The sequence below is a fragment of the Alosa pseudoharengus genome, unplaced genomic scaffold (genome assembly GCF_046254945.1).
Source record: "Alosa pseudoharengus isolate Yale_2024_CS ecotype anadromous, Long Island Sound unplaced genomic scaffold, YU_APseudo_1.1 YU_APseudo_1.1_scf_9, whole genome shotgun sequence".
In the NCBI taxonomy this organism is placed as follows: Eukaryota; Metazoa; Chordata; class Actinopteri; order Clupeiformes; family Clupeidae; genus Alosa; species Alosa pseudoharengus.
Window position 1 is genome coordinate 38,337,000 of NW_027468881.1, and position 14,364 is coordinate 38,351,363.

At 46.3% G+C, this 14,364-nt stretch overlaps 1 protein-coding gene across 1 annotated transcript in view; it reads left to right on the forward strand.

Moving 5' to 3' along the window:
- The first annotated feature begins 2,414 nt into the window (after positions 1–2,414).
- capza1b (capping actin protein of muscle Z-line subunit alpha 1b) overlaps positions 2,415–14,364 on the forward strand; it is a 17,400-nt gene continuing 5,450 nt past the window's right edge. Inside the window, exons 1-4 of the mRNA XM_076275841.1 lie at positions 2,415–2,500; positions 6,450–6,513; positions 8,489–8,540; positions 12,377–12,440. Of these exons, the coding sequence (XP_076131956.1) occupies positions 2,462–2,500; positions 6,450–6,513; positions 8,489–8,540; positions 12,377–12,440 (219 nt within the window). The 5' untranslated portion in view covers positions 2,415–2,461. The remainder of the gene's footprint in view (positions 2,501–6,449; positions 6,514–8,488; positions 8,541–12,376; positions 12,441–14,364) is intronic.

Sequence of the window (14,364 nt, forward strand, 5' to 3'; positions counted from 1 at the left end):
TGGTCTTTCTTTACTGATTGAGTGAGATCTCTCAGCTTAGTTTCAAACATTACAAGAGAGGTGCACTAACACCAAATATCCTTACTAACCGCTCAGATCTCTCTGCCAATACTACAGACATGCACAAGCACAAAGAAGATAGGAGTTAGTAGAATACTGCTTTACTTCCATCACAGTAAAGTATTTCCAAGACAACACATTGCTCTCCACCTGCAGGTGATGGGGATTGATGGCATATTTATTGTGACTGTAAGGAGAGGCACTGAGGAGAACCCCCAGACATTCTCAATGGAGTGGTGACCGCAGAGGAGTTCAGTTGGCAAGACGTAGGCTACCTATGTGTGTGTGTGTGTGTGTATGTGTGTGTGTGTGTGTGTGTGTGTGTGTGTGTGTTTGTGTGTGTGTGTGTGTGTGTGTGTGTGTGTGTGTGTGTGTATGTGTGTGTGTGTGTTTGTGTGTGTGTGTGTGTGTGTGTCTCATCTGAGAATCCCATTCCGCTCCTCCAGTGACGAGAGCCAGGGGATGTGGAGGAGAGCGACCACCCAACATGTTTACACTGACGTCTGAAACACTCGCACGGCTCGGCCACGAGAACACTCAACACGTTTACACTGACGCCTGAAACACTCAACGCATTTACACTGACGCCTGAAACACCCAACACATTTACACTGACGCCTGAAACACTCAACGCGTTTACACTGACGCCTGAAACACCCAACACATTTACACTGACGCCTGAAACACTCAACACGTTTACACTGACGCCTGAAACACCCAACGCGTTTACACTGACGCCTGAAACTGCAAAACGTTTACACTGACGCCTGAAACACTCGCACTGCTCGGCCACCAGAACACCCACAGAGCTGCATGTACAGACGGAACGGATATCCCACTAACGGGAGAGCGACATGGGCTAGTCTGGAGGATGTCCCACTAACGGGAGAGCGACATGGGCTATAGTCTAAGGTCAGAAAAGTCAGAAAATATAGTCTAGTCACATCACACATTATCATAAAACGTCCATATATTTTATTGGTCAATCTCTGTCCATTTAAATGGGATATCAGTTAGTGTGGCAATCGCCTGAGGTTTTACACAGACTCCAAACGCCTGAACTGAAGTCGCATCACATGGGCCCATTTATTAATCAGAGTTACAGTGCCCTCTGCTGGTGAGACAGCACACACACACACACACACACACACACATACACACACACACACACACACAGAGACACACACGCACACACACACACACAGACACGCACACACAAAGACACAGACACACACACACGCACACACAAAAACACACACACACACACACACACACACAGTGCTCTGCATGCATTAGCTTAACTTGGATGATACCACATGCAACACAGCTGAGGGAGTGTGTGTGTGTGTGTGTGTGTGTGTGTGCATGGGGTGGCTGAAAGGAGGCTGAGAATGGAAAGTGGAGGAAGAGAGAGAGAGGGATGGAATGAGGGAGAGAGATTAAGGCATTATGGACATGATGGGCATTTACATGATGGGCTAGGGTGTGAGGAAGGGTGTGTGTGATCCCTGGCAACGAGTGCTGAGAGAGAGTGTGTGTATGTGCATGTGTGTGTGTGTGTGGTTTAAAGCACTTTCCTATTCTCTCACAGTGCCTTGTCCCGCACCGCTAAATGTAGCCTATGTTTGCTTTAAGGTCAAACACTCACAGTATGCATGTGTGTAAGCGTGTGTGTGTGTGTGTGTGTGTGTGTGTGTGTGACAGCAGGTCTGAGTGCTGAGGGAGAGCTAAATGAGCAGAGACTTGATCAGGAGCAGGTCAGGGTCAGTAGGCTACTATAGTGTTGTTCATTCACAAACTCATTTCACACGCATCATTAAAAATAAAAAAGGGAATTGCACCACCAATTGGCAACATTTTAGACTCACCGGTATCTAAGGCTTTTTTAAAAAAAAATATGGCTGTATAGCTGCGGTCATGAAAGCATTTTAATAAAATAAAATTAACCAACAACGACAACAACAAAACGCCAGGAAGCCCTATCCTAAACGTTTCTTGTCTGCTCTTGACTTTTCATTTAAATTCCAAATTTCGGGAAGGTCGTTCATTTGGACGAGTTAATTGGACCAATGCACTGATAATGTTATTAACTATTGAAGGTATATAGTTGCTGCGACCTACAGTAGCCTAGGCCTGTGTGGGCTTCTACGAAATATAATTTACGATGCTGAAGCCATTCCGCTGCAGGACAGAACTGGGTAACTGTGTCAGTTGTGGGAGCTTCTGATGGATCGGTGACAGCAATGAAGAATGCCGTGCTACGGATGCTGTCCAATCAGCGACTCCTGACCCGTGTGAGGACCAATCAGCTTCTCCTGACCTATTATGGTTATGACCGCCGTGACAGTATTGTTCCCGATGTGCTTTGCGAGGTGAGGCTGGTCTGGTCTGAGAAGCTAAGATGACCGATTTTGATGAGCCGCTCTCCGAGGAGGAGAAGGTAAATCGACTTTAAATGACATGTGTTTTATGTGTTCATGCTTTCTGTACGTGCAATCGACGCCTGAAGAGAATCTTGTTTCATGCCTTTTGCGCTAGCGTCAGGGAATACCTTAATTATTGTCTACTCTGTTAGCAATGCTAGCTAGCTGGAGGTAATGTTTGCTTGCTTGCTTGGTGGTTCTCCGTGCACAGGTAAACAGAACTCTGCTCGCCGTGTCCGTATGTCCGAATAGTGATGATAAACGTTACACACACCTGTCATGTCGTAAGTTTTCAAAACTTGCATGCAGTAAGTAAATGATCGGCTCTGTTGAGAACACGCTTTCTTTTGTATTAGATTAAAGGAAGTCTTGTTAATCAGCTGAGCTGCTAACGTTAGCTTACTGGCTTTGCTGACATGGCTTTGCTGTCAGTGTAGTCAAGTGACGCGAACGCCAACTAGCCGGCTAACTACTTGTCAAAAGTCCGAGCTAAGGAAGTAGCTTTGCACAATGTTAAATAAAACTAACTTTATCTGATAACAATTATGAAGATAGATATGTCGAGTTACCCAGAGATAGAGATACGTCGAGTTACCCAGTGAAGCAGTAAGTTCATCGAATGGATGCTGTGAGAAAACAGTGAACTTTACTGCTGTTGGCTGCATTGCAAAGATGGAATCTGTATCTTCGGGGAGTTGCCTGCGAACTTCAGCTAACGTTAGCACTCTTGTGTGGCAGCACAGCAGACGGCGCCGACTATGATGCCATGGCTGTAGAGGGGGTTAATTTAATCACCGGCTCAGTCGATAAGGTAGTCGATAAAGGATTTATCCTTTTTGTAAGGGAAGACTTTTGTCGAATGGCCTAATCCCCAGGGTAATCTACATTAAGCGTCAGTGCAGATGGAAGACGCCTTGTTTCCTGTTAGGAAAGAGTCAGAGTTTCTCGCAACTGCAAACAGGTTAGGCTAACAGACCACGACTACGGACACTCTCATTTATATTACCGGCAGAAAGGGAAGAATGGGAACAGAAACTGGGCTTGGGACATGTGGGACAAATTGGACTATGATGAAAGCAAATTCGTGGTGGTTTAATCCACACTAGGATTTGAGGTCATTTTTGCACACGTCTGTCTGTCTGTCTGTCTGTTTCTCTCTCTCTTTTATCTGTCTGCCTTTCTGTGCCTGTCTCTGTGTCATACGCATTCACGTGCACACACACACACACACACACACACACACACACACACAATAAAACCCAGCATCTGATTATGACAACCATTGTTAATAGAACCACCTTTAAAGAACACAATGTTCTCCAACCTCAAGGTGAGGCCGCCCGCCAGGTATTCAGATAACGTTGCTGGCTTCCTCTATCCTTCAAATATCCAACGGCTCTTCTCCATAAATCACTGTTGGATTCACAGTTAGACGTTGGCATAGCCTATCTTAGAATTGTGTACTTCAGCAGCTGGCTATTGTCCCGATTTGAGACAAATTGGGTTTGAGTCAGTCCTCACGTCTATAGTTAAGCTGTCATTGTCAGACTAGATTTGTGACTTGTTGAAGTGGCCTTCTAGCAGACTGATGTTGTGGTCCAGTTGAATCTGGATTCGTGTTGATGGTGGATGTTTGTGTTTGTGTCTCCCGAATAGCAGTACCCTCCAGAGTGATGTATTACGCGGGTGCCGGCTCACCCAGGTAACTTCAGGAGTTACTGCTGATCTCAAAACAATACGTCTCGCCGTCAGAAGCAATACATCCAGTGAAGCGCTCTTTTGGAGATCAGCGGTTACTCCCGAAGCTGTGGTGTTGTCCCAAGGCATGATGGGAAGGCATCGGAGGCTCTGGTAGATTAGGGTGATAAGGGTGTGTTGGTTGCCGACACTGGTTGGCTGCACTTTGAGTCAGAGAGGTTGAGAGACGGGCTCCGGTCGAGCTCCGGTCGGGTTCCGGTCGAGCTCCGGTCGGTCTCAGCCTCTGCCTCTGCGTTGGCCCCATTCTAGTAATCACGTAATTGAGTGAACAGCTGATTTACTGTCCAGATGGAGACTGTACTCACAGACCTGCACTGAATGACATGCAGACTTATTAACCAGCAACCAGCGGACTTATTAACTACAGAGTGTGTTTGATTTGGAAGAGTGGCTGTTTTGGGCTGAACTGAAGAAGGCCTGTAGACTAATATCATTTTATATGACAGTGAGGTTGTAGAGAGTGTGTGTCTGTGTGTGTGTGTGTGTGTGTGTGTTTGAAAGAGTGACTGTATAGGCTGAACTGAAGAAGGCCTGTAGGCTAATATCCATGACTCCATTCTTGTGGAGTGGACAATAAACCGGACAGTTGATCGTTGAAGTTGTAGAGATTGTGTGTTTGTTTGTGTTTGGGGGGAGGGTGGGGGGGTGCTTTACCCAGCGCACTACACACAAAGAGTATACTCATCAGTATGCTGAGGAAGTACGCTTCAGTGATGAATGGTAGTCTCTTTACTAAAGGTGCACCGTGATAATGGCTGAACAATGTGGGCATGTCATGGAACCTTCCAGCACTTCCCATAACTGAGCGCCGTGTGTGTGTGTGTGTGTGTGTAGGATAATTAGCAGCACAGCTGTAAAATCTGCCTGGGAAGGAGCCTGTTTCTAGGGTCGTTTGGACCACCCTGGCTTCTTCAGAAGTCTGCAGAATGTACTGAAGTGTGTGTGTGTGTGTGTTTTATTTTGTTTTTCAGTGTGTGTCTGTGTGTGTGTGCGCGCGCTTGTGGAAACTCGATCCTGGGTGTCACCACCTCACACCTCGGCTGGTTCAGGTTGCGGGTGAGACCGCAGGGCAGAGGTGATAACTAAGCCCAAGTTTACCCTATTTCATATGCATATGCATGCACACGCACACACACACACACACCCACTCACACTCACACTCACACTCGCACCCACACACACACTCACACCCACACACACACACTCACACCCAAGTTTACCCTATTTCATATGCATGCACACACACACACACACACACACACACACACACACTCTCAGAGTTCGAAGAGCTCTGGCAGGCAGGGTATTCACACTCACGCTTCAGGGTGCCACCAACACGCAGCTTTGTACATTAGCTCAGATACTCATTATCATCTCCAATTACACACCGCTACTTACCGAGTGGTAGGTGTGTAAGTGTACACAGACACACAGACACACAGACACAGACACACAGACACAGACACACAGACACAGACACAGACACACAGACACAGACACACAGACACAGACACACGTGCACACACCTACACCCACACACACACACACACACATATAAGATTGGTCAAGTGTGCACAGACACACATACGATTGCCGCTGGGCCTCTTGAGAAATCATTAGTCTGGGAAACTCCTGCGGGACCAGTCTGGCCTGTTTGGTTTGTGTCTGGACATGTTGTGTTATGTTGTGTGTGTGTACGTGTGTCTGTGTGTGTGTGTTTGGTTTGACATGTTGCGGTTGTGTTATGTTGTGTGTGTGAATGTGTGTCTGTGTGTGTGTGTTTGGTTTGACATGTTGCGGTTGTGTTATGTTGTGTTCTTATGAGGGCCAGTGAGTCACGCCGTCTGAAGATCTTCCTCCGATTACAGCTGTGTGTGTGTGTGTGTGTGTGTGTGTGTGTGTGTGTGTGTGTGTGTGTGTGTGTGTGTGTGTGTGTGTGTGTGTGTGTGTGTGTGTGTGTGTGTGTGTGTGTGTGTGTGTGTGTGTGTGTGTGTGTGTGTGTGTGTGTGTGTGTGTGTGTGTGAGAACTGTACATGTTGACTGTTTGGGATGACCATGGGGTGACCATTTGCCAACTCTGCGTCTGTGTTTATATGAGAGACATTATGGCTGCAGGTGTTAAAGGTTTGGGATGACCATTTGCCAACGTGTGTGTGTTTGATTGACACATTATGTGTGCAGATGACTCACACACTCTCTGTTCCACAGGTCCGCATAGCAGCCAACTTTGTGACCCATGCTCCACCTGGAGAGTTCAATGAAGTCTTCAATGGTAAGCAGAACTCATGTTCACACACACACACACACACACTTCACTCAGTCAGTATGTTTACACAACGTTGGAAAAAAAATCTAATTATTGTGTTAGTTTGATAGCCTGGCTAACGCCAAACCTCATCTCATTGAGATGGGGTCTGGGAACTACATGTACATTTTCTCGTATTTGAAACGTGGTTTACGAATGCCCAGAGCCGTTTATTGGGCGCTACGAATGTCTATCAAATGCGTCTGTACGTAGCTCATAACGGCTTTGGTGTCTCGTCATCGTCTTGCTGCCCTCCCTCCGTTCTGTGATTGGTCCCCTAACTGAGGCGAAATTTGCTCCATGGAATCCAGGCTGCCTAGCAGCGTGAATAAAATCGCGCGCGTAAGGCAGCATGGGAAAACCCAGGCTATTAGTTTGATTGAAATCGTACTAAATAGAATTTCTCAAAGTCCGACTAACAGCCAGATAAACGCAAATGGAAATGGAGCCGCTCCTACACGTGTCCTTTCAGTTGGTCCACACACACACACACACACACACACACAGGCGCTCTGAGCATGCTCCTCACTTCCTCCTTCGGGCCTGGACCGTCTGGCTCTAGATAATCATAACCAGGAATAGTGTGCATCTCATTCCTCTGGAGAACCATAACCAGGGGTAGTGTGGAGAACCATAACCAGGGATAGTGTGGAGAACCATAACCAGGAATAGTGTGCATCTCATTCCTCTGGAGAACCATAACCAGGGGTAGTGTGGAGAACCATAACCAGGGATAGTGTGGAGAACCATAACCAGGGATAGTGTGGAGAACCATAACCAGGGATAGTGTGCATCTCATTCCTCTGGAGAACCATAACCAGGGGTAGTGTGGAGAACCATAACCAGGGATAGTGTGGAGAACCATAACCAGGGATAGTGTGGAGAACCATAACCAGGAATAGTGGGCATTTCATTCCTAAAACAAGTAAAGCGTACAGCACATACGGAATGTACGGACTTGTAAAGTTGTCCAATTCACCGTTCGACATGGTAGGCTACTAATTTGATACCAACTAAATTGTTTGTCAGGTGTGTTGGTCTATCAATGACAACAATATCAGGTCTTATGGCATTTGTGTCACAAAACACAGGCATCTCCACATGGCACAAAGAAAACATTTTGGGCCAAAAAAACAGTTATGTATTGACACTGTAGGTGGAAAGATGGATTGTACACTTTTTGATATAATGTCCACAAGCCTGTCATGGCTAGTTACAATACAATTCTCTATAGAAATTGCAGCTATTTAATATATGTGCCATGGATTCTGGTAACTGGCCTTGCCCATGTTGAATACATAACAGTGAGTGACAGTCAGGGGACCAGATTGACAGATTAGGCTAAACTGAGCTGGAAATACCTGAAGTCTGGCTTTAACTGAGAACATGTGTAGATCCTCATCAGTCCATTATGGAGGATGGTATGAGATACGGATCGTTCTACCACGTATTTCGGATTTCTGTTAGAGCGCTCACATGCACACACAAACATGCTTCTTCACTCATAATGGATGCACCGCACGCACACACACACAAACACACGCACGCACGCACACGCGCTTCTTCACTCTAAATGGATACGGATGCACACACACACACACACAGGCTCTTCTCACTGACCTCAGTAAATACCTCAGCTCTTTATGTGGTTGTTGGTGGTGTAACATGTGCTGTACTGCACACACACACACTCTTGTACATATTTTCTCTGTCTGTTGTGTGTGTCGATGCTGCGAGTGCTTGCCTTGCCTACAGTGCTGTGTGAAGCTGTTTATGATCTGAAACGGACATCGCTACTCACAGAGGTCACTCGGTGGTCAAGACTGAAACAAGAGTTCCCCTCACAGGGGTGTGTGTGTGTGTGTGTGTGTGTGTGTGTGTGTGTGTGTGTGTGAGACTAGTCTGCTGATAGATTTATGTGTGTGCTTCTGTGTATTTATAGATGTGCGACTCCTCCTCAACAATGACAATCTTCTCCGAGAAGGGGCGGCACAGTGAGTACACACACCTGCAAATCCACCAATCACACTGCTCCTTCTACTGGCCAATCACACTGCTCCTTCTACTGGCCAATCACACTGCTCCTTCTACTGGCCAATCACACTGCTCCTTCTACTGGCCAACACACTGCTCCTTCTACTGGCCAATCACACTGCTCCTTCTACTGGCCAACACACTGCTCCTTCTACTGGCCAACACACTGCTCCTTCAACACCTACTGGCCAATCTCACTGCTCTTTCTACTGGCCAATCACACTGCACCTTCAACACCTACTGGCCAATCACACTGCTCCTTCAACACCTTCAACACCTACTGGCCAATCACACTGCTCCTTCAACACCTACTGACCAATCACACTGCTCCTTCTACTGGCCAATCTCACTGCTCCTTCTACTGACCAATCACACTGCTCCTTCAACACACACTGACCAATCACACTGCTCCTTCAACACACACTGGCCAATCACACTGCTCCTTCAACACCTTCAACATCTACTGACCAATCTCACTGCTGCTTTGGTGCACAACTGACCAATCACACTCCTGCAGATCAACAGAACAGCAGTCAGAGCATGGAGTGGCTAGGCCGTAGGTGCTGGACATTGGGACGGTGTAGCCGTCTGTGTGTGTGTGCTCTGTGTGTGTGTGTGTGTGCTCCTTCAGCTCAGCTAGTGACTGACTGGACACAACTGTGACTGCATGAATCAGCTCCAGCAGTGCAGAGTGCAGCGCATGCAGTGTGTGCTAAACTCAATAAACCACATGTGGCTAAATCTCCAACAGATTCTAAGCTCCTTCCATTGGCTTCTCTTTTGACTGGCCGCACAATGATTTCTGTACAGTACAGAGATCTGTAGGGTCCTGCGTACGTAAGGCAGGTGAGATCTGCAGGGTCCTCGTGTCCAGGGGTGTAGTGGCCGTTGGACGCGGGGGAACAGCGTCCTCCCACTTCTTGGAGCATTGTTTTGAACATTTTAATAAGCATTTATTAATATAACAAGTGTTGTTACCAGTGGTAACAATGCATCACGCAAACGTCTCCAATTAGGCCTCTTTGTCCTTGCAAGAATGACCGTCATGCTGTAGCACTCCACCATGGGTAAAGACATTAAAAACTACACAGCTCGTCGTTCCACGTTACCCGAAAGTAGCTAGAAAGTGGCTAGAAAACCATAGATTATGCAAAATGACACAATAAGCTTGTGTGTGTAATACGAGTGATTTTTATCGAGGGAGTTCCAATATAAGTGATAAGGCTATTTAACCATAAGTAATGATCCAACGGTGAACCTGAACAACTTTAGGAAAAACGTTTGGGTGAAGACATTAGGCTACATTTTGAAGCAAATTTTTTTTTTTCGGTTTCATGTTCACGAAAGCTGGTAACAATTTGGCCATGGCCTTACGCACTGATGTATGTGGAGGTGCGAGTGTGACAGTTTTTGCAATGATGTCATTAAAATAGCGTCCCCCCACTTCAAGAATCCCCACTACACCACTGCTTATGTCGTGCGTGCGGTAGAGTAGGGTGAGATCGACAGGGTCCTGCGTGCGGTAGAGTAGGGTGAGATCGGCAGGGTCCTGCGTACGGTAGAGTAGGGTGAGATCGGCAGGGTCCTGCGTACGGTAGAGTAGGGTGAGATCCGCAGGGTCCTGCGGTAGAGTAGGGTGAGATCGGCAGGGTCCTGCGTACGGTAGAGTAGGGTGAGATCCGCAGGGTCCTGCGGTAGAGTAGGGTGAGATTGGCAGGGTCCTGCGTATGGTGAGTAGGGTGAGATTGGCAGGGTCCTGCGTATGGTGAGTAGGGTGAGATCGGCAGGGTCCTGCGTATGGTGAGTAGGGTGAGATCGGCAGGGTCCTGCGTATGGTGAGTAGGGTGAGATCTGCAGGGTCCTGCGTACGGTAGAGTAGGGTGAGATCTGCAGGGTCCTGCGTACGGTAGAGTAGGGTGAGATCTGCAGGGTCCTGCGTACGGTAGAGTAGGGTGAGATCGGCAGGGTCCTGCGTACGGTAGAGTAGGGTGAGATCTGCAGGGTCCTGCGTACGGTAGAGTAGGGTGAGATCTGCAGGGTCCTGCGTACGGTAGAGTAGGGTGAGATCTGCAGGGTCCTGCGTACGGTAGAGTAGGGTGAGATCTGCAGGGTCCTGCGTACGGTAGAGTAGGGTGAGATCTGCAGGGTCCTGCGTACGGTACGGTGTCCTGGGCACCCCGAGAACTCCCATGCTGATGAGAGAAGGGTCAGCTGAAAAAATGTAAATGGAGAAGTGTGTGTGTGTGTGTGTGTGTGTGTGTGTGTGTGTGTGTGTGTGTGTGTGTGTGTGTGTGTGTGTGTGTGTGTGTGTGTGTGTGTGTGTGTGTGTGTGTCTGTGTCTGTGTCTGTGTCTGTGTCTGTGTCTGTGTCTGTGTCTGTGTCTGTGTCTGTGTCTGTGTCTGTGTCTGTCTGTCTTTGATTTGGTCTGTTGAGAGTGTGTGTCTGTGTCAGTGTCTGTGTCTGTTGAATACTCTTGATGTAGAATGCAGCCTACTGTGGATTAAATAGCAGGCTAGTGTGCTGCTGTAGATGTAGTATGCATTATATAGGATACTGTATAAAGCAGAGTGTGTGTACTGGCTAGTATGCATACTGTATATAGCAGTGTGTATACTAGGCAGCTAGTATGCATTGTAGATGTAGGATACTGTATATAGCAGAGTTTGTGTACTGGCTAGTAGGATACTTTGTATAGCAGAGTGTGTATATAGCAGGTCCATGCAGAAGACTGGCCGTTAACTGCAGGGTGTGTTCCATATTTGGGTGTGTAGGGGGAAGGAAAGCCAGAGGTGTTTGATGGTTTTATAACTCTTAATGATGCACCATCATGAGACCGGAGCATGGGATCTAGAACTGTGTGTGTGTGTGTGTGTGTGTGTGTGTGTTGTATGTGTGTGTGTGTGTGTGTTGTGTGTTGTGTGTGTGTGTGTTGTGTGTGTGTGTTGTGTGTGTGTGTGTGTTTTGTGTGTGTGTGTTGTGTGTGTGTTGTGTGCGCAGAGGGAGATAGGAAGATTGAGAGTGTGTGTTCACATCGAGCTAGCTGAGTGCAGAGATTCCACTGTTAATGTTTCTCCCTATCTTGTGTGTGTGTGTGTGTTGTGTGTTGTGTGTGCAGAGGGTGATTCTTGTGTGTGTGTTTGTTGTGTGTTGTGTGTTGTGTGTGCAGAGGGTGATGGGAAGATTGAGAGTGTGTGTTCACATCGAGTGCAGAGATTCCACTCTGTTAATGATTCTCCCTATCTTGAGTGTGTGTGTGTGTGTGTGTGTGTGTGTGTGTGTGGCTCCTTTGCAAGGGAGTGTGAAGGAGGAAAATGGGGGGTGGGCGATTATTACTGTGCAGGACAACGCCACACATCACATTTACATCAGACACAGGTTTCAGGGCCACACAGGTACATACTTCCATACATGTAATGTCTATTCTGGTTGTGATCTGTGTGCTATAGTGTGTGTGTGTGCGTGTGTGTGTGTGTGTTAACCTGATCCCACACTACGCTAAAGGCTTGTGTGTGTGTGTGTGTGTGTGTACAGTATACAGTTGCTTTCTCTATTCTCTGACAGTATGGCTTCAGGTCAGTAGATCATATGATGGTCTGCCTCTGAATGGGATCTCTGTGAGACATTCACAAAGTCTACCTTGCCTGTGTGTCTGACTATCTTGCCCTCAAGCTTGTTATTCTGCTTGTTAGCTCTGAAAGTCCTTTAAAAGCACTGTACTGTAAGCTACTTGCTGTATGTCGTAGGAATGTGCCTTTTCAGTGTGTGTGTGTGTGTGTGTGTGTGTGTGCTTCCTCAGTGCCTTCGCCCAGTACAACATGGATCAGTTCACTCCTGCCAAACTGCCCGGCTCTGATGAGATGGTGAGTTCTGCACCTAACCACTCTACACTGTACCACACACACACACACACAAGCCTAGCGTAGTGTGGGATCAGGTCAACACACACACACACACACACACACACAGAAGCCTTTAGCGTAGTGATGGATTAGGTCAACACACACACACACACACACACACACACACACACACACAGAAGCCTTTAGCGTAGTGTGGGATCAGGTCAAAACACACACACACATACACACACACACACACAGAAGCCTTTAGTGTAGTGTGGGATCAGGTCAAAACTCCTGGAGTTGTTCCCACACAGCACCCCACATTTCAGTGTTCAGTGTGTGTGTGTGTGTGCGTGCGCTAAAGTGTAGTAGTAATAATAATAATTAGGGCTGTCAATCGATTAAAAAAAATAATCTAATTAATTACATACTCTGTGATTAATTAATCTAAATTAATCGCATATATGATTTTTGCTGTGAAAGTATTTTAAATATCAAATGAATCATTGAATAATCAGCATTAGTGACATTAAAGTTCAAAAACTCTTTTATTATTATTTTAATAATGGCCATAATCTATGATATGACCTAATATGCTGAGGAAATCAATTCAAAAGTGCTTCGGGAAGAAGTTTTTTTTTTTATCACATACATTGCAGAGGACTTTTTTTTTAATCAACACTTTATTTTTATCAACACCATCAAGCCGTTTTTGAAAACTAAATGTTCCAATCAATGATCTAGGCAGCACATTTTCTTCTCCTTCATTTTACAGTCTAATGGTTACTGACTACAACGGCTCGGGGTCAAATGTCATACAGAATCGATTAATCTGCGTTATTTTTTTCTCAAATTAATTAATCAAAATGAATCAGTTATTTTGACAGCCCTAATAATAATAATAAGCTTTATTTAGGTATAATATATAGGCTCTGCTAACTTCCTCTGTGCATATAAAAGCGCTATATAATAAGTGACTTGACTTAACCCCCTACAAGCATGCCATATGGCAGCAGTAGCAGCATACTCTGCTAACTTGCATGCAGTACAAAAGTGGCTAAAACTAAGCATCTGTCCTCTACCCGTGAAAACACCCCAGCTATTGCGGAACGGCATCTGTTCTCTGCCTGTGAAAACACCCTTACTTAAGTAACTGAGTCATCGCTTTAAAACACACACCCAGTCCTACATAACTGCCTTTCCAAACACACACACACACACACTCACTCAGTATTTACAAAACTGTAAAAAAGACGCCCATCTTAAGAACACACCCAGCCTCTCATAAATGTGTTACTCAAGGAGCTGGTGTGTGTGTGTTACTGTGTGCTACTGTGTGCCACCTTCAACTTCCTGTTTAGGACACACACACATACACATACACACAATCACACACACACCCAATCTCAAATGTTACATCAGGTTAGTAGGGTGTGATTAGTTGAAGCACACACCCAGTCTTATTTGAGGCTATTTTCCACAGCCTTTATCAGTAGGTCAGTGTGTTATTATGTGTGTTATGTTCCCTGTGTGATTGCCACAGGACAATAGGGAGACGAGCAGTTCCTTTTAACGTGTGTGTGTGTGTGTGTGTGTGTGTGTGTGTGTGTGTGTGTGTGTGTGTGTGTGTGTGTGTGTGTGTGTGTGTGTGTGTGTGTGTGTGTGTGTGTGTGTGTGTGTGTGTGTGTGTGTGTGTGTGTGTGTGTGTGTGTGTGTGTGTGTGTGTGTGTGTGTGTGTGTGTGTGTGTGTGTGTGTGTGTGTGTGTGTGTGTGTGTGTGTGTGTTGCTGATGCTTAACACTGCTGCACTGCAGATTAAAGCACAAACTGTAAACATGAACCAGTTAAACAGATCAGTTTCACACATGAGGTGAAGTCTTTAGTCTGTCACAGTTGACCAAGACACATCCCTGAACATGTGTGTGTGTGTGTGTGTGTGTGTG